General features: G+C 45.6%; 1 protein-coding gene across 3 annotated transcripts in view; it reads left to right on the forward strand.

Moving 5' to 3' along the window:
• KNDC1 (kinase non-catalytic C-lobe domain containing 1) overlaps nt 1-25,632 on the forward strand; it is a 138,584-nt gene that overhangs the window by 16,448 nt on the left and 96,504 nt on the right. For all 3 annotated transcript variants that reach the window (XR_012220437.1, XM_073546519.1, XM_073546518.1), the window contains exons 2-6: nt 10,521-10,719; nt 11,645-11,703; nt 12,060-12,206; nt 22,292-22,406; nt 22,565-23,436. Coding sequence is in view for 2 of the 3 variants with exons in the window: in XM_073546519.1 (XP_073402620.1) it covers nt 10,521-10,719; nt 11,645-11,703; nt 12,060-12,206; nt 22,292-22,406; nt 22,565-23,436 (1,392 nt within the window). In the remaining variant the exon portion in view is untranslated. The remainder of the gene's footprint in view (nt 1-10,520; nt 10,720-11,644; nt 11,704-12,059; nt 12,207-22,291; nt 22,407-22,564; nt 23,437-25,632) is intronic.

Raw genomic sequence — 25,632 nt, forward strand, 5'->3', positions numbered from 1 at the left:
ATGTTCAGTCTACATGTCCAGTCCCACCATATGCCACACATTCATTTTAGTATTTTAGTGTATTTTTCTGCTTGCACTCTCGGTGCGTAGGTGGCACATTGCTCATTAGTATGTATTAATTAGGGCAATGTCTCAATACTCACAGTTTCGCCTCTACCGGTTATCGGCAGCTCTGAAGACCCACGCGGGTTCACGTAGGAAAGGTCTTCATAGGAAATCGCCTCTGAGCGGAGTCCTCGTATCTGGAATAGAAATGTAGAAGTTCCTTATCATACGTTATACGTTGATCACTCAATTATAGATCAAAGATGCGCTGCGCTCGCTCCTCTTCCTTCTCCTTAGAAATTATCATTTTTTTTTTTTCCTGTCTTTAAAGCTGTCGCAGCATGAGACACAATATAGTGGATCTGCTTTTATCAGCACGTTCGGTGTGTTATGTAGGTCAGCAGCGTGTGGGATGCGCAAGGTTGTCCTACAATTAACAGGGCTAATCCAATTGTACCGGTACAAGACTCGATGTCTACGCTTTCATGAACACGCTAGAAAAACACACTAGTTTCTGAGCCTCCGCGGCCGCTATATGTTTTCCTGCTTTAGACATTTTGTTAAGCAGATACCTGTAGGTTTTCCTTAGAATAATCTACCATGTAAGTATATGCGTAATAACACTACTTCTGGACATTATTAGACTTGTATTCTACATTTTTCACTAGGTTTCCCCTCTTCTGGCTTCATCTATTGGGTAGAGACTGACTGCCATGATGTATCACACATACTGCACACACAGACATGAGGGATTCTTGCTCTTCTGACTTTATGTAGGAACATGGGGGGGACATAAAGCAGAGCTGAGCAGTGTAGCTGTGAATCCAGCACCCCCTGCTGGCTTCATCTAGTGGGTAGAGACTACCTGCCATGATGTATCTTGTGTAGTGCGCATACAGACATGAGGGATTCCTGCTCTTCTTTCTTTATTTAACACATATCTAAAAGCAAGAACTTGAGGGGACATAACACGGAACTGTGCAGTGTATCTGTGAATCCAGCACTTGGTGTGAGAAAATCTTTACTAGAAAGCAGCAAAAGAATCTCTCTCTTTCCCTCTCACTCATTCTACTTCTCCTGTTCAATTTACTGAGCAACTGTAGCCTGATCCCTCTGAGCTGGCAGTCAGTTTTGTCTAAACTGGATGGATTTTTAAAGGGAATCTGTCACCTAATTTTTGGCATATAAGATGCAGCCACCGCCATCAGGGGCTTATCTACAGCATTCTGTAATGCTGTAGATAAGCCCCCGATGTAACCTGAAAGAGAAGAAAAACGAGTTATATTATACTCATCCAGGGGCGGTCTGGTCCGGGTCCGATGGGTGTCGCTGTCCGGGTCCGACACCTCTCATCTTCTAGCGATGACATCCTCCTCTTTGCTTCCTGTTGCGGCTCCGGCGCAGGCGTACTGCTCTGCCCTGTTGAGGGCAGAGCAGAGTACTGCAGTGCGTAGGTGCCGGACCAGGTCAGAGAGGCCCGGCGCCTGAGCACTGCAGTACTCTGCACTGCCCGCAACAGGGCAGAGCAGTACACCTGCGCCGGAGCCGCAACAGGAAGCAAAGAAGAGGACGTCATCGCTAGAAGATGGAGGAGCCAGACCCGGACCGCCCCCCCCCCCCCCCTCCGGTGAGTATAATAAAACTCATTTTTCTTCTCGTTTTTCTTCTCTTTCAGGTTACATCGGGGGCTTATCTACAGCATTACAGAATGTTGTAGATAAGCCCCTGATGTATGCTAATTAATAGGTGACTGATTCCCTTGACTAGTTTTTCAGAGTGAATGATTAATTCCGAAGGGGTTTGGAGGAGCTCATAAATGGGAAAAGATGGCATATTTCGCTGATTAAAGTATACCACATTTTTTATATTTGCAAGTAATATTGATTTTATACAAAGTTTGTTGAAATGGAAGTATTCATTTAAAGGGGTTGTACACTACATGGACAACCCAATCTCAATCTGTTTGTTTCCCCCTTCTAAAATAACAACACTTATACTCTACTACGGTGCCGACACTGTCTCTCTTGGCAATCGTGTAATCCACGCCTTCGGACGTATTGCGGAGGAAGGGAGAGTAGCAGCAAAAGGAGCGAAAGTTTAGTTTTTAGGCACAAACGAACTGCAGGCATCTGAATTAAAAAGGGTTTGTAAATTCCGCAAAATTTGCGTAAATCAATAGTGCATGCGAATATAATTAGCTGTTTAATCTGTCATATCAAAGAAATCTTCTTTGTCCACTTATGAGCCATTTTTTTCCCCTCTTCTTTGCTGTCTGAATTTGTCATCTACGCTGGGGAAAAAAAAAGCAGCCTACTTGAGTCTTGTAAGATTAACTTCTCGCCCAGTGAGGTGTCAGATTGCACAGCCTGTTCTACTCTATGGAGAGTGGAGGGGTAAGGAGTGGGGAACAGAGTGAGAAAACAAAGGGAAATGCAGAAAGATCATGCTGAGCTTCCTAACAAGTCTTTTACCTCACCCCAGAACTGAGTTCATACTTACACTGCTCGGTAATTTCCTACATGCTGCTTTTCTCTGTGTTAAAGGATAAAGAGCAAGGATCCATCATGTTTTCTCTTTCGTCTCATTGGGGGACACAGGAACCATGGGTGTGTGCTTCTGTCACTAGGAGGTTGACACTATGCATGAAAAAAATGTTAACTCCGCCTCTGCAGTATACACCCCTCCGACCGGCTGTAGGACAATCAGTTTTGCTTAGTGTCAGCAGGAGGTGGACAAGGCTCTCTTGCAGACCCATGCCTACCTCAATGTGCGTTGTTCCTTTTCAGGTAACCATGGAGGGATACAGAGTAGATATGCTACATCTGTTTTCCCTCACGTATTCCCACAACGGGATTATGAGTACGGTGTGTACTGCCACCCCGTATCCTCATGAATCCCACGGGCAGGACCCTAACCCAAGACTCGTGTTCAGGTGGCCTCTCCTGGTCCTGACCTTCGTCTCCCATCACTCGCCCACCAGAGCCTGATGATCGAGCGAGACGCCCTGCAGAAAATGTTTGGGACAGCAATCTTTTCATGCAGGTAAACCGACCCCTGTTACGGGATGAACTGGAAGTAAGAGGCTGCAGCGTTGTATGATCTGCTCACCAGCCGCTCTGGCTGAATGTGACCGCTGTAATCAGCACTTGGGCTTGCAGCCCATGGCTCTATACTTAGTTTAAGAGCCAACACTTACTTTCAAGCAAGCGGTGCAGCATGGTTCCAGCCTCCTCCCGTGGCAGCGTTGTGGCCCTGGGCTCCAGTAGGAGCCCATCACGGCCGACGCCAGATTCCGGCTCCCGGCAGGCTCCGCCCCCCCCGGCTTCCTCTTCCTGGACCAGCGCCATCTTGGTGCTCCAGCAGGGCCCCACCCACCACTTCCGGGCTGGGATTCCATAAGGCTTCTAGGCAGCGGCAGGGCTGTTCACCTCGCTCTCTCTCTCTCATCAGCCTTCGGGCGGCAGCTGCGGCGGGGACACAGGTCGTGGGTATGTGAGTACTGCACTACAGGTTGCTCCCTCACTCCGCTCTCTACCCCCGACGGTCGGCACCAGGTAAAACCTGTCAGTATGCCCAAGGGAGAGCAGTCCCGCTCCTCCTCCTCATCCGCTTCAGTGACCTTGGTCAAATATTTTGTATGTACCAAATGCAATGTCAGGCTTCCTTCAGGTCAGTCCTCGCCACTCTGCTCAGATTGCAGCAGACCTATTGTGTCACCTACGCTAGAGAGCAGGTGCAGCCCCCCTCCCCGCATTGCCGGTCAGAGCTCCCACATTACCCCTGGACCAGGAGGAAGCCACCTTGCCTGCCGCCCAGGGGCCATCCATCGCCACCGGAGACAGCGAGTGTCCAGGATGGGCCTCTTCCTTATATAAGTCCGTGGCCAACCTTGGTAACGGTGCTTAACAGATTGCTACTTCAGACTCCAGTGGACACAGGAGCACCAAAGGAGCCTCCTTTTGGGCCTTCTAGAGGCCGTAAAAGGTTTAGACAGGACCACCAGCCCAGGTCCCCTTCTCACTCCATCTCACCGCCAGAATTCCTCTGGCCGTCTGCCTCCTCCCGGTCCTCATCCCCGGAATCAGGCGAGGCATTATCAGAGACACACTCAGAGGAGGGTTCTGAGTACAGATCAGAACAGTCCCAGGTCAAGGATATGGTTCAGGGCCTCATTGCCGAAGTCAATGAGACTTTTAACATTGGGGACACCACATCAAAACCTAATGATCAGGTTTTTTTCATTTAAGCGTCATAAGTCCCCCTCTAGGGTCTTCGCCTCCCACAAGGATTTTGAGGAAGTGTTGGCCAGGGAAAGGGAAAACCCAACCAGGCGGTTTCAGAGAGGGAATCGTTTTGGGATTCTATATCCCTTCCCTTCAGATCTCACCGCCAACTGGACCGCCTCCAATCGGTGGACCTACCAGTGTCCAGACTCGCTACCAATACAGTCCTCCCAATCACCAGTGGGGCAGCCCTAAAAGATCCCAATGATAGGATAGAATCCCTGGCAAAATCCACCTTTGAGGCAGCAGCCACTACATTGTGTCCAGCCTTCGCCTCAGCCTGGGTAGCTAAGTCTGTTACAGAATGGGCCAAACAGCTTAGACAGGGCATATTGGCTGGGGCACCACCAGCGGAACTTTCAGAGTTCGCAGATCAAATCTCTCATGCCGGGAGGTATATGGTATCAGCGGCCCTGGATGCTGCGTCTTGCGCAGCTCAAGCATCCAGTAACATGGTAGCCGTCCGGCGGACGGTCTTGCTAAAGGCTTGGCAGGCTGATTTGTCCTCAAAGAAATTACTGACCAATCTTCCGTTTCAGGGCACCCGGCTCTTTGGGTCAATGTTAGATCAAATCATTAAGGATGCAATGGGGGGGTACAAGCTCCCTTCTCCCTCAGGCCAAACCTCATCGATATGTTTTCAAACGTAGGGCTCAGCCCTTTCGCCGTACCCCAGCAAAACAGGCACTTATGCTCAGGGCCCGCAGAGGTCGCACTGAGAGATAGGAGGAAGGTATCTTTTCGGGCCACCCCGTCATGGCATTCCCACAGTTCCAACAGCAGAGCTACCAGGTCAGGGCCGGGCAGAGCCACTTCAGCCTGATGCCAGCAGGGAGTCCAACTCCCTTCCCAGTACCTCTCCCAGACTAGGAGGCCGCCTTCTCCTCTTCAGAGATGTCTGGCAGAATTCAGTAGAGGATATCTGGGTAAAGGAGGCAGTATCAACAGGATGCAAGATAGACTTGAACGCGCTTCCGCGAAATCGCTTCTTTCTATCGCAGCCACCAAAAGACGCTGCTATGGCTCTAGGGTTTTTTGCGGCAATCGACTTTCTCAACGCAGGAGTAATTGTCCCCATTCCCGAGCAGGAACGTTTTACCGGCTTTTACTCAAACCTGTTTGTGATACCAAAAAAGGATGGCTCAGTTCGTCCCATACTAGAGCTCAAAAGGCTAAACAGATGGGTCCGCGTACGCCATTTCAGGATGGAATCGATTCGGTCGGTAATTATGTCTATGGAGGATCAGGAATTCCTATGTTCCATAGATATCCGGGACGCCTACCTACACGTCCCCATTTTTCAGGGACATCAGAGGTTTCTGTGTTTTGCTGTCCAAAAGCAGCATTTCCAGTTTGTGGCCCTGCCATTTGGCCCCCAGAATTTTTACAAAGATTATGGCAGCGATGGTAGCTAAGGGTCAGAGGCATAATATTGGTACCATATCTCGATGATATTCTCGTCAAGGCGCCCTCCTTCGCTCAGGCCCAAGAAAATCTAGTGGTAGTTTTAAACACGCTCTCCCGGTTTGGTTGGATCATAAACAGGGAGAAATCCCACCTAACCCCAACACAATGCCTAGAACTCTTAGGAATGGTAATCGACACCCGCCGCTCAAGGGTCTTTCTCCCAGAAAGAAAGTGGATTACCCTCCAGCAGGGAATTCACTCTCTGTTGAAATTCCGGCTTCTATCCTTTCGCGCTGCCATGAGTGTCCTGGAAAGAATGGTGGCAGCTTCAGAGGCAATACCCTTTGCCCTGTTCCATTCCAGGATACTGCACAGGAACATCCTCCTTCATTGGGACAGGTCCATCTCTTTGCTCTCCTCCATTCAGACCAGGGAGTCCCTCAAGTGGTGGCTGACCTCCCCCCTTGTTCATCTGGGACTGCCTTTTCCCCCTGTCCACTTGCAGGTAGTAACTACAGATGCCAGTCTCCTGGGATGGGGTGCGGTATTCCGCCACCTGACTGTCCAGGGACGATGGTCGAGGCAAGAATCCTCACTATCAATCAACATTCTAGAACTGAGGGCGGTCTTTCTAGCACTTCTACATTGGGAAAGATACCTCAACAACCAACCAGTCCGGATTCAAACGGACAATGCCACAGCGGTGGCATAAATCAATCACCAAGGGGGAACCAGAAGTCCCGGGCACTGGCCGAGGTATCGAGAATCTTCAACTGGGCAGAAACCGCAATTCCGGCAATTTCGGCAGTTTACATTCCCGGCACAGACAACATGGCCGCTGACTTCCTCAGTCGGGAGGGGCTCGCGGCAGGGGAATGGTCTTTACACCAGGAAGTGTTCTGTCAGATATGTCAGCTATGGGGGACTCCAGATGTGGACCTCCTGGCATTGCGACAGAACAGAAGGGTCCAACAGTTTGTCTCAAGATACCGCGATCCTCCTAGCAATAGGGATCGACGCGCTGGTCATTCCCTGGACACAGTTCAGACTCCCTTACCTGTTCCCTCCCCTTCCTCTCCTGCCCAGGCTGCTAAAGAAGATCAAGGCGGAAGGGGTGCCGGTCATATTGGACGCCCCGTTCTGGCCCAGGAGGGCCTGGTTCGCAGAAATTATCAATCTTCTCACAGGCACCCCCTGGAGACTCCCCAACAGACCAGATCTCCTGGCTCAGGGGCCGTTTTACCACCCGAATTCTCGGTTGCTCAATTTGGCGGCATGGCCGTTGAAACCACAATACTGAGAGCAGCGGGATTTTCGGACTGAGTCATTAATATAATGATCCAGGCTAGGAAGCCTTCTTCTTCCAGGGTCTATTATCGAGCCTGGAAGGCCTATTTTGGCTGGTGTGAGTCTAATCACGTCACACCTATGCCCTATTCCTTGCCATCTGTCCTAGCTTTTCTCCAGGCAGGGTTAGATGGCGGTCTAGCCCTAAGTTCCTTGAAAGGCCAGGTATCTGCTCTCTCTATTCTTTTTCAAAAGAATTTGGCCTCCCGCTTACAGGTTAAGACCTTTCTGCAAGGAGTGGCACATGCGGCCCCTCCTTACAGATCCCCTGTGGATCTTAACTTGGTCTTGGAAGCCTTGACAGGTTCACCCTTTGAACCCCTACAGGGAGCTCCCATGTCTTTGTGGTCCTGGAAGGTGGTATTTCTCGTAGCCATCACCTCTATTAGGTGGGTTTCAGAATTAGCGGCATTGTCCTGTTGTCCTCCATTTCTAATTATGCACCAGGACAAGGTTGTTTTGCGGCCTCCTCCTAACTTTCTTCCCAAGGTGGTATCGGCCTTCCACTTGAACGAGGATATAATCCTTCCATCATTTTGTCCCGCTCCAACCCAGCCTCTGGAGCGTTCTTTGAATAAGCTAGACTTGGTCAGGGCGATAAGGATGTATCTGGCCAGGACCGCTCCTTTTCAGGAAGGCGGACTCGCTGTTTGTTATCCCCAATGGGCAACAATTGCCCGCTGGATCAGAATGGCAATTCTGGAAGCCTACCGGGTAAAGGACAGGGTGTCCCCTGCTGGGGTCAAGGCCCATTCAACCCGGGCGGTGGGCGCCTCCTGGGCGGTACACAACAGGGCATCAGCCATGCAGTTGTGCAAGGCTGCCACATGGTCATCTGTGCATACCTTTTCAAGATTCTATAAGGTCCATACCTATGCTTCAGCGGATGCCAGCCTAGGCAGAAGAATCTTGCAGGCTGCAGTGGTGAGTTCTCTGACCTGGAGGAAGTTTCTGTCTTTTCCCACCCCAGGGACTGCTTTTGGACATTCCACAGTTCTTGTGTCCCCCAATGGGATGAAAGAGAAAACAGGATTTTGGTTGCTCACTGTAAAATCTGTTTCTCAGAGTCTTCATTGGGGGACACAGCGCCCTCTCATGATTTTATTAGGTGTAATGAATATATGATGACTTACATGATAATGTCTCCTCCTACTGCTTTTTCACTAACTGATTGTCCTACAGCCGGTCGGAGGGGTGTATACTGCGGAGGCGGAGTTAAAAAAGTTTTCATGCATAGTGTCAACCTCCTAGTGACAGCAGCACATACCCACGGTTCCTGTGTGCCCCAATGAAGACTCTGAGAAACAAATTTTACGGGAAGCAACCAAAATCCTGTTTTAGTGTTCAGGGTATGGGAGAAATGATAGCAGTTACTTACCACCCACCAGCTCAGAGTAAATTGCAGAGAGATGGAGGAGAGAACTCTGAATACAAGTCATATAGCGGCCAGAAATTTAGTATTTTTTTTTTTTTCTGCTGGTTTGAAATTTTCAACACTGCTTTTACAGCAACTGACTGCTGCAGCCAATCACTAGGCTCAGCGGTCATGCCAATATCTACCGCACAATACGACTGTGGTCAGATGTCACCGCTGCAGGTGTATCAACAAAGCATAGGAGCAGGAGAGGCAGCGGGTAAGTAAGGCTGCCTACCAGGCGGTAACTAGAAAGAGTTGCATCCTCCTGGACTCCCAAAATATAGGCATGTCTACCGGTGCCACAATAGCTTTCTTCAAGGTGGCGCTCCCCGGACGCCCTGCCTCGACGTTAGTTTGCTGACTCTGCCCCAATTCTGGAACCGAGAACAGGGTCCAAATGGGAGGTGGTTCACCAAAAAGGGGACTGGTATATGAGATAGAAATGTGGTGATGTGCGTTATGATCTCACAGGAAGACATTTATTAAAATAGAAAAACAGACAAAAATTATGACCGAGGTTTATTTTTTCTACATGTAATTTTCATAGAATCCTGTTCTTTGATGGGCGTCTAATTCCCCTTCTATAAGCCAATATGGGCTGCTGCAATGGCCACTTCTCCATGGGTGGCTTGTACTATCTATGTATTACACGAATAGCTGCAATATAATATTTCATTGATTTATTCTTATTTATATAGCACGACCATATTCCACTGCGCATTACAGACATCATCACTTTCCCCATCGGGGCTCACAATCTACATTCCCTATCTGTATGTCTTTGGAGTGTGGGAGGAAACTGGAGAACCCGGAGGAAACCCACACAAACACGGGGAGAACATACAAACTCCTTGCAGATGTTTTCCTGCGTTTCCAACCCAATCTTGGCCAACAGAATCTACCCAGTGAAAATTAGGGAAGTGCGTCAACCTTTCGGGTAATATACCCTTCATCAGGCGTAAAGTAACTAATGAGAGTAGAAGATGATGGCTGGATCAGGATTCCAAGGCATCCGATTTATTTTCCTAAGGGCAGGCTGTCTGCCACCTTGGACCAGATGTACAAACCACGACGGTCCCAACTCCATATGCGCACGGCCACTGTTTGTTCATTGGGTCCCCTGTGCAGGTGGTCTACCTTTATTGAAAACAACTGTGGACATTGGACTCTTGACACGGTCATTTTCTTCTACTTCCTTTGACTACTTTATGCCTGATGAAGGGTTTACTACCCGAAACGTTGCTGCACTTAACTAAATGTAGTTCACGATGTGGCTTGAATTTTGGATTTAAAAGCAAAATAACGTGTTTGAGGCCTAACTAGTGCCTATCTGCATGCCTCCATTCCACCAAAAGTATGCACAGTGTTGATGGCCAGATGGGCTAGATTGGTCGGCTCCATGGCAATGTGCACCCAACTCCATTTAAAGGACATATGTCAGCAGTGTGTAATCTGAAATCAAAATAATGTAGGGACTGAGACCCTGATTCCAGCGAGGTATCATTTACTAGGCTGTGTGTTGCTGTTTCAATAAATGTTATATCAGCAGGAGATTATCACTACAGGACTTGGTGGCTCGTGCCTCCTAGTCCTCCTGTTCTGAGTAACCTCACGCTCAACTACTGACTGGCAGCTTTCTGCCTATGCACAGTGTACTCGGAAATGCTGCCAATCGGAGGTGTGGGCAGGGTTATACAGAGCACAGCGTTCAGAGAAAACAATGATTGTATGAAAATGTCAGCATGCAGACTAGAAAGTGACACATCGCCGGAATGAGGGTCTCAGCCCCTACATCGTGCTGCTTTTAGATTACATAGCAAACACCTGCTGACCGATTTAGTTTATTACACCATCTGTGGGTCGTGCGGGCGGTACTGTATTTTCTCGATCAGAAAAGGAATTGTCTATTCAATTAGAATAGCGCGGCTCCGGTTCTTGGGTCGTCGTCGTTCATTTTTGAATACCCTGTGAATAACTCTGAGTGCCCGCCGTCACTGAAGTGCTGTGAAATGTCTTGGCAGGAAAACGTGTCCTTGGCCGATATTCTGTCACTACGAGATAACTGTCTGGCTGAGCAGGATATTTGGGCAATCTGCCTGGAGTGCTGCTACTCCATGAAGGACATCGCTCACGCCGCCATCTTCCAGACGCTGTGCATTACTCCAGACACACTGGCATTTAACACCAGCGGCAACGTCTGCTTCATGGAGCAGCTTAGCGGTAAGTCTGCCTCTCATCCGCCAGCGCCGAGTCCCCGAGCAGCTTTCTCAATGACTGCGGGGCATCGATGTTATGAGGTTTTCTTACAAGAACAAAACGCAGCAAGTTCTAGGAATGAAAAGTGATTTCATTTAATAGAAAAAAAAAATTGACTGGTTGACTGTTTCAACATAATGGGTCATAGGTTGAACTTGACAAACTGCAACCATAAAAAAAGTGCACCTTTAACGCCATTTTTTTAAATTTTTGTAATTATTAATTAAAGGGGTACTCCCGAAATTGAAAGTAATTCACTATACCAGCAGTTGGACCCCCGAAATCCTGAGAAAAGTGACTTTGTAGTGTCCCATTTAAATGCAGGGGAGGTACGCGTGCTTCATTCATTGTCTATGGGACTGCCATAGTGTGGCGCTGTATGGGGCTGCCATAGTGTGGCGCTGTATGGGGCTGCCATAGTGTGGCGCCGTATGGGGCTGCTACAGTGTACAGAAACCCCGCCCATGTTGGGGCGTATCCAAATCTTATTGGGTGGGTACGGAGCGTGTCCAGGTGAAGTCATCCTGAACATGTTTCTAAACAGTTACGTCTGGTGCAGATGTGTGGAGTGGGGGCTCCTGGGATCCAGAGCCCCGTTCTCCGGATCATCGGGGGTCCCCACAATCAGTATCCCAATTGCTCAATAAGTTATCCCCTCTCTCAGCGACAGAAGATAACTTTAGAATTTGGGAATAACCCCCTTTTTTTTACATTTTTTTTTTGTGTAGTCTTATATGAAATATTCATTGTGATGTGTTTTTTGCATATTTTAGATGTCACAGTGTCTGTTTGATCTGATTTATGATCAGCGTGTGTGCAGCAGGGGTGAGATCCACTACAGAGAATTCGGTAAAGTAATTATGAATCTGGGTTACATTTTATCTTGTAGATGATCCTGAAGGGGCCTTTGTACCTCCGGAGTTTGATCTGACTGGTAACACTATAGAGGTACGTGTGGGGTGGAGGCTTTGTGCAAAAACTCTGGTATCTGCCGAATTAAGGTTACAGTAAATTGATTACAGAGTTTCCCCTGTTGAGACCTCCTGCGATCAGCTGTGGTCTGTGAGCCTCCCAGCAACAAGTGTTTATTTCTCCTGCAGCGCCCCCACAGGAGAAGTGAAGTATTACACAGTGCACGTTCAAATCAATAGATTTCCTAACATGGACAACTTCTTTATCTCTTAGCTTCCCGATGCCGTGTCTGATCCACTGGTTTAGTCTTTTTCAGTTATTTAGGTGAATTAATATCCATTTTTTGAGGGGGACCTGTACTTCCCTGTGCTCATATAATCTTCCTTCCACAGGGGCATATTTATTCTCTGGGGGCAACACTTAAAGCAGCAATAGAGTTTGTGGTCGACGCAGAGATCGAGACCGAATTTTGCCAAGATTTAAGTTCCATCCTGGACTCCATGCAGCAGGAAAACCCCGCAGACAGACCAGACATTGAGGTGGGACCTGATCCTCGATCATTGGAAGATCCTCTACTGTTACTGAACAAAATATAACATTAATAATCAACTACTTATTTCTTAAAGGTGTTTGTTCAGGCAAATAATACTGATGATCTATCCTGGCAGGGTGTGCTACTGTGGGTACTACAGATCAGATGAGAATGGGAGATGATCTGCCGCTCTCCACCGCAGCCCCTAGACAGTGTACGGAGCCGTGCTGTTCATCGTTTACAGATGATTGCGAGAGTTGCTGGGTGTTGGACCCTCCCTGATCTTTTATTGCTGACCTATTCCACTGTTAGCGCTTCAATATTATATGGCCGGACAATTCTATTAAAGGGAACGTTGCAGTAGGATCAACCCTCCTAAGCCGTCTGTATGGCAATGTAGGTCATAGAAATCTGAATAAAATGGTACCTTGATATCTGCTATCCAATGTCTTATTCCAGAGAAATCCTCGTTTTTCTTAATATGTAAATGAGCTGTTAAGATCTATGGGACGGACATAGATCTCCCTGAGAATCTGCCTCCACAGAAAGTAGCATTACCAATGTGAGACATGTAGATAGGAGAGCAGACTGTCAGGCACTACATGTCTCACACTGATAACGCCCTCTACATTGAAAACAAGCTCTGGCAGCAGATTCTCAAGGAGATTTATGGTTGACCCATAGGTCTTAACAGCTCATTTACATGGATTTCTTAGGACTAAGACATCGGATCATTTTTTTTCCATCGCCATACAAGAGAGAGGATCTGCTCCCCCAAGGACAGGAAACTTACCGATTTAAAAGGCGGAGACTCTCTTCCCACTTCAGTGGTTTCCTGTCCTTTGAGGGATACTTACAGGGATACCAGGGGATACACTTGCTTCTCCCCCCCCCGTTCGAGGGATGGATCAGATAACCTCTGGTAAGGCAGGCTGGAGCAAGTCCTTTAAAATTCCCTCTCACCTGTTGTGCTCAGGAAGCTGAAGCGGTCGTGGGAGTTACCGGCGGATCGTTTGGGGATGAGGGGGCGCCAACCGCAGCGCAAGCAGAGCGACTTAGAAGGTGGATACATTTTTTTCCTTTCGTCCTGATGGTTGCAGTAGGTCGCGCTTGCATGCCGGGGAAAGTAGCCGGCATATGATGTCACTTTTGAGGGCATGGCCTAAGGGCGCAGCCTCCCCAAAGGCGAAAATTTTGAAAATGGCACCTCATATTATAAAAGGTGCTCTTCCTCAGGGCCAAAGAATTACAGTATCTGATTACAGCAGTGGTTTTATACAAAACCTTCATGACATCACAATTACATGCAAAAAGACATCACTTCCTGTGGAAACGCCCCCTCCAATGTCAAAATGTCATACGCCAGTCACAATAACTTTATATCAAGATCTAACCTCTGATAAAACACATTAAACATCTAAAAAAATCAATCTTTCATTTAAAAAAAAATGTATGAAACCTATAAAATATATATATATATATATATATATATATATATATATATATATATATATATATATATATATATATATATATGACCCGCCAGGTCAGGGAAGGAAATCCGTCGGGCCGCCAGGGACAAAAAAAACATGAGAGACAGCTTATCAAAAAAGATCTACCAACTCATTGAGGCCTTTAGGATGAGCCTCTACAGCTAAGGATGAACTCACATAGACACAATATCTCTAAAGGATAGCTGAAACATGGCTTGTCTCGACTTTGTTTTGAAAAACACGGGAATAATAAAGCCTCACTACGAGTTACACCCATAGATCATATACCAGTGGATACCCCAAACAGAATACAGTGTCTAGATAAGAGAGAAGTGTATTGGATATATAAACTAGATACCATTCATCCTAAAGGCCTCAATGAGTTGGTAGATCTTTTTTGATAAGCTGTCTCTCATGTTTTTTGTCCCTAGCGGCCCGACGGATTTCCTTCCCTGACCTGGCGGGTCAGCGTTCTCACGTGAGGGTCCGGTTTTGGATGTCGGACACCTAGTGGGAATTTTACCAAATAATCGGTTAATTCCAAATTACATAACCATTCCAAGTGGAGAGATAGCATAATGGTAATGGGAAGCCTACAGGGTTCCGGCTTGTCCACAACCTGTGGATTCGAGTCCAGACATTCTATCTTTATAAAATTTTAATATATATTTATTTATAGGTTTCATGCATTTTTTTTAAATGAAAGATTGATTGTTTAGATGTTCAATGTGTTTTATCAGAGGTTAGATCTTGATATAAAGTTATTCTGACTGGTGTATGACGTCTTGACATTGGAGGGGGCGTTTCCACAGGAAGTGATGTCTTTTTGCACGTAATTGTGATGTCATGAAGGTTTTGTATAAAACCACTGCTGTAATCAGATACTGTAATTCTTTGGCCCTGAGGAAGTGGCAGTTCTGCCACGAAACGCGTCGGCACAAAGTCATGAAGCATATTTCTGTCCTTGTGTGGTCAGCGCGGATGCATTGAAAAACCCGGTCTTTTTCTTCCTCCTTTGTGACATTGGTATCTACGGCAGTCTGCAGCGACCACTGGTTCCTTTCACATTCTGCAAGGGGTTGTGACTTTTCACAACCTGTAAAGGTGAGTGCACTAACCGTGTATTGTCACCCAAAATATCACTTTTATTGCCCTATGTGCGCTCTCTTTCCTTAATTATAGAGAAGACAGTGACAGAGGAATCCTCGTCCCTTTTGAATAACTTGAAAGCTATTGTAAAAACAGAAGTCAGGAATTCGCTTAAGGGACTTAAGACTAGGACCCCTTATGTTCCTGCTGAGATGTTGGCTACAAGCTCTGACAAGGACTTGGAAGATGGTAAATTGGAAGGGCTTTATTTGGATGTCTCCTCTTCATCCTCAGACAATAGCGAGGGCTGTCCTTGTTTGCCAGCTGAGTGCACAGACAAATTAGTAAAGGCGGTTAGAGCCGCAATGAAAATTGAGGACATTTGGAGAGCCTAGAACCAAAAAAGGATGTGATGTTTGGAGGTGAGGAAACAGAAATGTTTCCCATTACATAAGAATGTATCCTCACTGATAAAAGGAATGGAAGAAAACTGACAAATGAGGTTTCATTCCAAAAGGAGTTAAAGAAAATACCCCTTTTAAAGCCGATATTTCTGAGAGTTGAGAAAAGGCCTCAAAAATTGATGCGGCCATTTCACGTGTATCCAGAAAATCGGCCTTGCCTTTAGATGAGTCAGGGCTCTTGAAGGACCCGTGAGATAAAAAGGCAGAAAGTTTCCTAAGAACAGCCTGGGAGTCTGGAGCTTCAGCTTTTAAGCCAAATATCGCTTCAACGTGCACAGATTACTCATTGTATAGTTAGATCAGCTGCACTCACAAATAAGAAAAAAAACTGACCTCAAGAGCAGATTTTGGCCAGTTTTCCAAACATTCAGAAGCCAGCTGATTTTTTGGCTGATGTCTCCACGGACGCAGTAAGACTCACTGTCCGCTCGTGCACTTTATCCAACTCTGCTCGCCAGGCTCTTTGGTTGAAGAACTGGGCAGGAGATATTCAGTCAAAAAGTAAATTATGCAGTATTGCATGCCCAGGAGAATTCCTTTTTGGACCAGTCTTAGTTGAAATACTGGAGAAAGTGGCAGATGCCAAGAAAGGATTCCCTGATAATTCCATTAAGATGAGGTCCTTTCGTCCTTCTGGAAGAAACCAGTTTGCATCTGCAGGGACTAGGTACCCAAGATGGAAGGGGAAAGGCTTTAGCTGTTACTTCTTTCCCTCTGATCCCCCAGAGAGATCTGGAAGGCAATGACGCCAGGCCCCCGGTAGGTGGAAGATTAAAAAGGTTTCTTCCTTCCTGTTAGATATTTAAAAAAAAAAAAAACAGATGAATCTTAGATGTCATACAGCAGGGTCTAAAGCTAGAATTCAGCTCCTGGCCTCTAGAAAGATTCTTGGTTACAAAAATCCAGTCCTCGAAAGCAGAACAACCTTAGAACAGAAGAGTCCTCTCCTTAGTACAGAAGAAGGTACTTAACTCAGGTGCCGGAGCCACAGAAAGGATGAAGATTCTATAATCTCCTTTTTTACGGGAAAAACCCGACCGCTTCTTAAAAACAGCGGTGAAACTTCTCTTTTTAAGAATGCTTCATGGAAATATTAGTTCTCCAGGATTCGTCTTACTCTTCCCTTCGGGATGTCCATGGCCCAGATAGTGTTCACAAAAAATTATAGCGGAGATGTCGGCCCACATCCAAGAAAAAGACTTGTTGTTCGGCCCACATTTAAATGACTTCTTGGTTGTGGGGAAAACAAGATTACATTGCAGTCAGGTGGTAATTCATGTGCGTCCTAACTTCCCTGGTGTGGCTGTTCAATGCAAGGAAATCCAAAAGTGATTCTGTAGCAAAGACGAGTATATCTGGGGATTCTGCTAGATTCATGCAAGTAGAGGTCTTTTCTACCAGAGAAGAAATTAGACAAGATAACAGTCATGGTTTCCCATCTGATCAGCAATGCTTTTCTCCACAAATAGTCTCAGGAGTTAGCGTATGCGTTTCCACCAATCTCCCTGATTCCGTTAGTTTTAGGAAAGATTCTGTCAGACCAAGCCGAGGTGATCCTTATATAGCACCCTTTTGGCCCAAAAGGACATGGTTCACCTAATTATAACTAATGGCAGTGGCGGATCCATGGGTTCTCCCGAAATTCCGGACCTCCTCTCCAAGGGTCCAGTGGTTTGTCTGGGGGGTAAACAATTTGCATCTGACTGCATGGCGTTTGAGTGGCAGCTCCTGGAGTCAAAGGGGTTTTCCAAAAATCTAGTTTTTACCCTTCTGGGGTGTAGAAAGAAGGTAACAACAAGATTTATGCAAGCGTCTGGGAGCATACATTTTTCCTCAGATAAATCCCTACGAGTAACCCAGTACCAAAGGACTTGAGCTGGATCTGTCTGTTAATACCCTTAAGGTACATAGATCAGCCTTGGGCTTCCTGTTTGATCCAAAAGTTGCTGACCACCCATGGACACTGAGGCTCATACGGTTGGTGAGCAGGTCTAGGCCTGTGGCTCTGTCTCAAGTTCCACCATGGGATCTTAATCTAGTTTTATATGCCCTAACTAGATTCCCATTTGAGCCTTTAGTGGCTGTACACCCTAAAATGCTGACCTTTAAAACTATCCTACTAGTAGCCCTCACCCTCAGCTAGAAGGATAGGGGAATTACCAGCTCTATCAGTTAACCAACCATTTACCAATATTCTCTCTGATAGAGTGGTCATTAGACCGGACCCAGCCTTTCTCCCTAAGGTTTCCTCATCCTTTCCTAGGTCTTGAGATTATTTTGCCTTCTTTTTAGAATGACCCCAGAAGTAAGAAGGAAGCTAGATTCAATTCCCTGGACATCATAAGGTGTTTAATACAATACTTAGAAAACACATCTGGTTGGCGGAAACCTACCTCTCTCTTTATTCTTTTTCAGGGTCCAAACAAAAACCAGATGGCATCTAAAGACACCCTTGCTAGATGGTTTAGATAGGCATTTTCTCTAGCCAATTTTTCAGGCGGACGCTCTACTCCTGAGAATTTTGAAAGCCCACTCTACAAGAGTGGTATCTACCTTGTGATCAGAAAGGGTCAATGTCTCTCTTGAACAGATTTGTAGAGCAGCAATTTGGTCTTCATCCACCTTTTTTTAAAAAAACTACCGGTTGCATTTGGGTGCCTTCAATCTTTTGGGAGAAGGGGTCTTCAAGTTGTGGTCCCACCCTAAGGATTTCTTTGACATCTCTCATATGGTGCTGTCGTGGGGATGGGAAAAATGCAAATTACTTACTTGTAATTTTTATTTTCCGGAATCCGCAACAGCACCATTCTTAATTCCCTCCCTTTTATGGGTTTTTTGGGGGTTCTCTTCTTACTCTTCGCACTTTTTCACTGGATGAAGTGGAAAAAAAAAAGGTGGTAGGGAAATTGGGAAGGAAGGATTTTCCTATCGAATATGTGCGTATATATAATATATGTCTGTGTGTTCTGTACCTATCTAATTGGAGATCTTCTCATGCTCTGTAAACCACTGAAGCGGGAAGAGAGGCTCCGCCTTTTAAATCTGTAGGTTTCCTGTCCTTGGGGGTGGATCCTCTCTCTCGTATGGTTCTGTCGTGGGGTCCGGAAAATCAAATTACCGTTAAGTAATTATTATTTTTCCATTTTCTTTGACCTACATGACCTAGTAGATGACCTAGAAGGGTTAATCCTATTGACAGCTTAGATTCTCTTTAATAAGCCCAGAGTTCTACACGTTCAGTGTGTTTTAACAACCATTTAAAAGAATGAATCGTCTTCACAAAGAGTCTCCACTGCAGTTTATTTCTCCAGCTCCTTTGCAGACCTATGTGTCTCCATGGTTGCAGACGACAAGTAAAGTCTGACTTTTACATTCGTATGTCATTCTCTCAGCCTGCTACTTCTTGATATATGGTAGGTTAGGTAAGGCTCTGTTCACATGTCCAGTTATCGTCCATTTAAAATAATAAAGGAAAAAAAAAACTGGATCCGTTACTAACCTAGCAAATACGGATGCACACTTTGACTTCCATTTTTAACTCTGTTTTTGTGCCGTTTGCAACGGATTGGTTTGCTTTAAAGGTGTCTACGATGTTCTGAGCATGTGCTGTTCTTAAAAATTGATCTGGTAATGGATGACCTAGCAGATCACCATAGATTTCCCATTGACATCAATCCTTTAAAAAAAAAAAAATCTACATGCTACCTGTTTTTTTTTTTTTTTTTTTTTAAATTATGGAAAGAGAGCGCACATAGGGCGATAAAAGTGATATTTTGGGTGACAATACACTAGTACAGGTTGAGAACAGTCACAAACACTTGCAGAATGTGAAAGGAACCAGTGGTCGCTGCAGACTGCCGTAGATGCCAATGTCACAAAGGAGGAAAAAAAAAAAAGGGAAGTGACAGATTTGCCACGAAACCGTCGGCACAATAAAGCTTTGAAGAATAATCCTGTCCTTGTGTGGTCAGCGCGGATACATTGAAAAACCCGGTCTTATTTTTTCCTCCTTTGTGAAATTTTTTATTTTTTTGGTCAGATAGCAAAGTTGTGCAGACTTCAGTTTTTGCACCAGCTAAAATAATGGATTGCAGCTGGATTTCAGTCGGTTGTAGACTTTTTAGGATTTCTCCATTCCCATTCAAACGAATAGATCCTGTGCTGGATTATTTTATCGCAGCGTTTGTCATCCCAGAACAGATCACAACAAAAAAAATGGAAATTACTCTGAACATGGCATTCTGTAGAAATAGGGACTAAAGCGTTTGACCGCAGAATCGGACTGCACAGGTTTGCGGACGGTAATTATGAGAAGCCAAAGGTCTAACAATTTGCTGGACACGATGCGGATGTTTTTAACCAGGACTCTTGTTGCAAAGTTGCGTTTTTTTTTTTTTGTTTGTTTTTTTTTTTAAATGTATTGAAGCGAAAGAAAAATAATGGTTACAAGCATGTATATACCCTTTGGGGGAGATTATAGTCCAGATATTATACACTATCCAGCAATCATGTATAACTTAGGGCCCCGTCACACATAGCGACACAGCAGCGATCCTGACAACGATATGACCTTGTCAGGATCGCTGGTGTGTCGCTACATGATCGCTGGTGAGCTGTCAAACAGGCAGCTTCACCAACGATCAGCACCAGCGACAGGAGGGTAACAAGCGACACAGCGCTTAGTTACCCACTGTGTACCTTAGTTACCAGCGCGCTGGTGCAGGGAGCTGGTAACTAAGGTACACATCGGGTTTCTAAGCGCTACGCGCCGCTTAGAAACGTGCCGTTTACCTTAGTTACCAGCGCGCTGATCACTCGTCTCCCGCCTGCCACACGCAGTGATGTGTGCTGGCCAGCGGGAGACCAGCGATCAAAAAAATGTCCTGGCCATTCCAGGACGATCAGCAATACCCGGCAGGGGGGCCGGTCGCTGGTCAGTGTCACACACAGCGATCTTGCTGGAGAGATCGCTGTTGCGCCACAAAACTTGTGACTCAGCAGCGAGATCGCTATGTGTGACGGGGGCTTTAGAGAATTGGTAAATGGAGAAGACAAATTGACTTCCGTAGCATCTAAATTTTGCGAGCATGCTCTGTCTTGTGCAGGGATGGAGAGGAGGTGAGCTGTGTCCATCACCTTATGTGAATGATGGATCCTGTTTTTCCTGTGGTGGGGAAAATAAGTATGTTGGTACTCTGCCGATTTTGCAAGTTTTCCCACCTACAAAGAATGGAAAGATCTGTAATTCATATCGTAGGTACACTGCACCTGTGAGACGCAGAATCTTAAATATCCAGAAAATCACATTGTATGATTTTTAAATTATTTGCGTTTTATTGCATGAAATAAGTATTTGATGCAACAGAGAAGCAGAACTTAATATTTGGTACAGAAACCTTTGTTTCAAATTACAGAGGTCAGACGTTTCCCATAGTTCTTGACCAAGTTTGCACACAATGCAGCAGGGATTTTGGCCCCCTCCTCCATACAGATCTTCTCCAGATCTTTCAGGTTTCGGGGCTGTCGCTGGACAACAATGAGCTTCATCTTCCTCCAAAGATTTTCTATTGGGTTCTGGTCTGGAGACTGGCTAGGCCACTGCAGGACCATGAAATGCTTCTTTCAGAGCCACTCCTTAATTTCCCTGGCTGTGTGTTTCGGGTCATTGTCATGCTGGAAGACCTAGTCCAACCCATCTTCAATGCTCTTACTGAGGGAAGGAGGTTGTTGGCCAGAATCTTGCGATACATGACCCCATCCATCCTCCCTTCAATACGGCGCAGTCGTCCTGTCCACTTTGCAGAAAAGCACCCCCAAAGTATGATGTTTTCCCTACCACTCTCCACGGTTGGGACGGTGTTCTTGGGGTTGTACTCATCCTTCTTTTTTTCTCCAAACACGCTGAGTGAAGTTGATACCAAAATGTTGTATTTTGGTCTCATCTGACCACATGCCCTTGTCCTATGCCTCCTATCATCCAGATGGTCATTGCGGAACTTCAAACGGGCCTGGACATGTGCTGATGTGAGCAGGAGAACCTTGTGTGCCCTGCAGGAGTGTAACCTGTGACAGCGTAGTGTGTTACTAACGGTAATGTTTGAGACTGTGGTCCCCGCTCTCTTCAGGTCATTGATCATGTCCTCCCGTGTAGTTCTGGGCTGATTCTTCACCTTTGTCAGAATCATCCTTACCCCACGAAGAGAGATCTTGCATGGAGCCCAAGACTGAGGAAGATTGACAGTCATCTTGTGTTTCTTCCATAATTGTGCCTACAGCTGCCTTCTCACCAAGCTGCTTGCCTATTGTCCTGTAGCCCATGCCAGCCTTGTACAGGTCTACTATTTTTGTCCCTGTTGTCCTTAGACAGCTCTTTGGTCTTGGCCATGGTGGAGAGGTTGGAGTGTGATCGAGTGTGTGGACAGGTGTCTTTTATACAGGTAACGAGTTCAAACAAGTGCAATTAATACAGGTAATGAGTGCAGAGTAGGAGGACTTCTTAAAGAAAAACTAACAGGTCTTTGAGAGCCAGAATTCTTGCTGGTTGGTCAGTGATCAAATATATATTTGATGCAATAAAATGCAGTTTAATTATGTAAAGATCATACAATGTGATTTTCTGTTTTTTATTTTTAGATTCGGTCTCCCACAGTTGAAGTGTACCTATGATAAAAAGTACAAACTTGCAAAATCAGCAGTGTATCAAATCCTTATTTTCTCCACTGTGCATAAGAGTGTCGTTCTTCATTGTATTCCTGCCTGTGACAATAATGAGATGACTGCTGAGAAGTGATCTCCATAGAGCAGGAAGTGTCAGCCGATTGTGAGGCTCAGGGTGAAAACCGCAACTTTACAGGGTTCTTTTAAAATATAGATAACGACATGAAAAAAAGAATCTTAGAAAATGTGTTTATTGTTAAGATTTGTTTTAAATAGATGATTTTTCTGACAATGTATTAGCTGGAGATTTTGTTCTTTAGGATAAATGTATTGATCTTTTGCCCTCGTCTTATTATTTCTCATAAGAAATAAATCTTGTCTGCATACAGAGCATTATATCTCTTTGTGAAGAAAAGATTAATTGCTCCTCCTCATCAGTTTGTCGAAGTCTTTCGTCCATCGGCAGAAGAGTACTGTCCATAGAATCCGTCAGCGCTTTCCAAGGTAAATCTTCTGTACTGCTGCGTGTTAATCAATACTTCTTGAGATAAAATCAATGTAATGATGTAAAGACACCATAAAAAAAATAATCGATTATCTTCTTTATCCAGGCCAGTACGGCAACTGAATGTCCAATAATATACTTGTATGTTTTGGTGTAGATGGCTGGGAGAGTCTCTGGAAGGGCATCAACAAGAAGGACAATTGTATGAAAGTTCCTACAGTGGAGAAAGCTCCTACTAACCGCATCTCAACTATCCCGGAGAACTGCTCGGTCAGTCTTACCAGTTACTGCCCCATTGCTGACTCTGTGCAAGAAGAAGAGCATCGGAACGGATGGCGAGAAGCGGAGTTCAAACTGGAGAAGTCATGTTCTTCTCCAAACTCTTTTGGACAGCATCTAAAAAAAAACAAACGAGAGAGGAGCAAACCTTCTTCCCCCGAAAGGTTTGATGTCTCCGAAAGGGTGAAGGTGGAAGATGAAATGGCAAAACTCTCTTTAAAAAGACATCGAAGAAATAAGCACTCCTCCACTGTTAGTAATGTTGAAAAAAGATCCCTGTCCCAATCTCCACCAGGTGGAGGAATGGTCACCTTGAAAAGCTGGCCGTCGCTACCTAACTGTCTATCACCAAGTGAAGGCAGTGAGGACCAAGTTTCAGAAGATGGACACATAACCCAGTCAAGTCTCCCCGTGCCAAACCCCACAAACTGTGTATCCCCTCTTGGACAGTCTAAGTGCCATTCTCAAGTTTCTTATGAAAATCTAGTCACTGCTCTGGAGCAAGAAAACCAGCATTCTCTTTGTTCAGACAGAAACGTAGCGTCCATAAAATATACGACGGCTGAAGATCCTGTTCTAGACGCCATCCGGTCAAATATAAAACAGCACAATAAAGCCCAGGAGACGTTTGCATCCACGTCAGTGTATCAAGAGGATGTTTCATCGACGTCCAGACTCGTTAATAGCCCTGAACTGGATCCTGACTTCAGTGACGGATATGAATCGTTTGCTGTAAAGGAGGACCAGCGGGTAAAAATTTCATATCTTTTTTTTTTTTCCAGGCAGACAAACGCAAATTTTGCTAAGGTAATGTAAAAGGGAGATTCCTAGACTCTATAATCATCAGCTGCCCATAGAGTAGAGAATAGCTTACTGATTGCTGGTGGTCTGACCATTGGGATCCCCAATGATTTGAGAATGGGGCTCTGGATACATACATCCTCTGCTCCATTCGAGGTCTGTGGGATTGCAGAATTGAGCCGATGTTGAGCATTTACATCTCTGCTACATTAAAGCTTGGGTTCTTCAGAGTGTTGGTTTTCATCACTGGAGGTCCAGAGGTTGGACACCCATCAATCTGTAAACACTGAGGGATAGGAGACAGCTGGATAGAGGATACTTTTTAATTCTAGAAATACAAGTTTAAATGGTTCAGATGAAAGATGATTGTGCATCTCTTTCCCTATAATCTTAGTGGGCTACATGGCCCTCAAATCAGTTGTAAATGGTGCAGTGCCTATGATTTGGACTGCAAAGTCACATTTCAGGTCCCGATCCCAGCTCTTAAATGTGATTCCTGGCATCTCCTCATTTTTTCCAGGTTATAGGGGTTAACTTTCTGATCACTGAACGTTTTGGCTGATGTGACCCCCAGCGATCACAAGAGCTAAATGGACCGATGGCCAATCATACACACTGCTGCCACTCCATAATGAGAGTGACGGCAATGGCTGACCAGCCGAGCTCAGGGGTCAGCTATTTTCGTCACATCCATTAAGCATGAATAGGCCGCCAGTGCTCTTAGTCAATCTCCACTCCATTCAGTTGTGCTTGTCGGAGCCCCTGTTCTTGGTCGGACCCCCAGCAATCGAGAAGTTTTCTCCCCTATTCCATGTGTAGGGAATAAATTTCAAACTTAAGATACAATCCATTAATTGATAGCAGTCAAAAAATATGTTATAAGAGCTTTTCAGGCTTTATATGTTGATGACCTCTAAGTGTTTTAAGCCTTGAAAACCCAATTTTTTGGCTTGTTTAAGGTTAAAATATTGGGTAAAGTGTAGCAGTAAGGACAAAAGTATAGGAAGATCCAGTGATGTCTCCCTGATAACCACCCCCAATTCATGTTTCACAATAGCGAGGACTGTACATTATCTGCGGAACGACCGGACTATGATAGATGGCCTTACACAGCCAGAACAATGTGCTCCTTACAGAACTGTCCCTGGTGCTGTGCGGAGCATTGTATAAGCTAGAGCCCTGATTCATGGCGCTTACAGGGGCTGTAAATCTTCTGGGTATAATTTTATATCTACATTATAATGTATATTGTGACGGTCACTGGCTTTGTAGAGGCAGGGAGCTACGTTTCACTGCGCAAGCAGCGGTCAGTGATGTGAAACCGGAGTGGTGTTGTGCTGAGAGACCGTATACAGAGTTTAATGGGCTGGTTTCATATGAGAACCCGAAGTGCAGGAGGTTGGGTGCTCACCGTACCCCTTTCCCTGCAGGACCGGCAGTGATGTCACGATCACGTGATGATATACCTGGACCTGTGGTTCAGTCTGTGTGGTGCTGTGGGGAGAAGCTGTACTTTCCACAGAAGTGAGGACTGAGAGTGGTTTTCCCTAACAGTGTGCGGGAGGACCCCGCACAAAGGAGGACTGAACTGCCTGCTGTTATTTTTGTTTTGCTTTCTGTCGTGCCCAGAGGGATGTGTTTTGTTTTCAACACCGTGGCTTATGCTGCATACAATAAACCCACTGGTGTTTTATGTCCTGAGACTACCTGAAGGCCTCTACTGAGCGTGCCAACCCCTCACAATATATACAGGTGCATCTCACAAAGTTAGAATATCATCAAGAAGTTAATTTATTTCAGTTCTTCAATACAAAAAGTGAAACTCGTATTATATAGAGACATTACACACAGAGTGATCTATTTCACGTGTTTATCTCTGTTAATGTTGATGTTTATTGCTTACAGCCAATGAAAACCCAAAAGTCATTATCTCAGTAAATTAGAATACTTTATAACACCAGCTTGAAAAATGATTTTTAAAGGGAATCTGTCACCCTCTTTTTTTGACTATCAGCTGCCAGCATTGACATCAGGGGCTTATTTACAGCATTCTGTAATGCTGTAGATAAGCCCCCGATGTAACCTGAAAGATAAGAAAAACATGTTAGATTATACTCCCCGGAGGGGGCGGTCCGGTCCGATGGG

This window comes from Dendrobates tinctorius, unplaced genomic scaffold (genome assembly GCF_039654945.1).
Source record: "Dendrobates tinctorius isolate UK_male_01 unplaced genomic scaffold, ASM3965494v1 ptg000147l, whole genome shotgun sequence".
Classification (NCBI taxonomy): domain Eukaryota; kingdom Metazoa; phylum Chordata; class Amphibia; order Anura; family Dendrobatidae; genus Dendrobates; species Dendrobates tinctorius.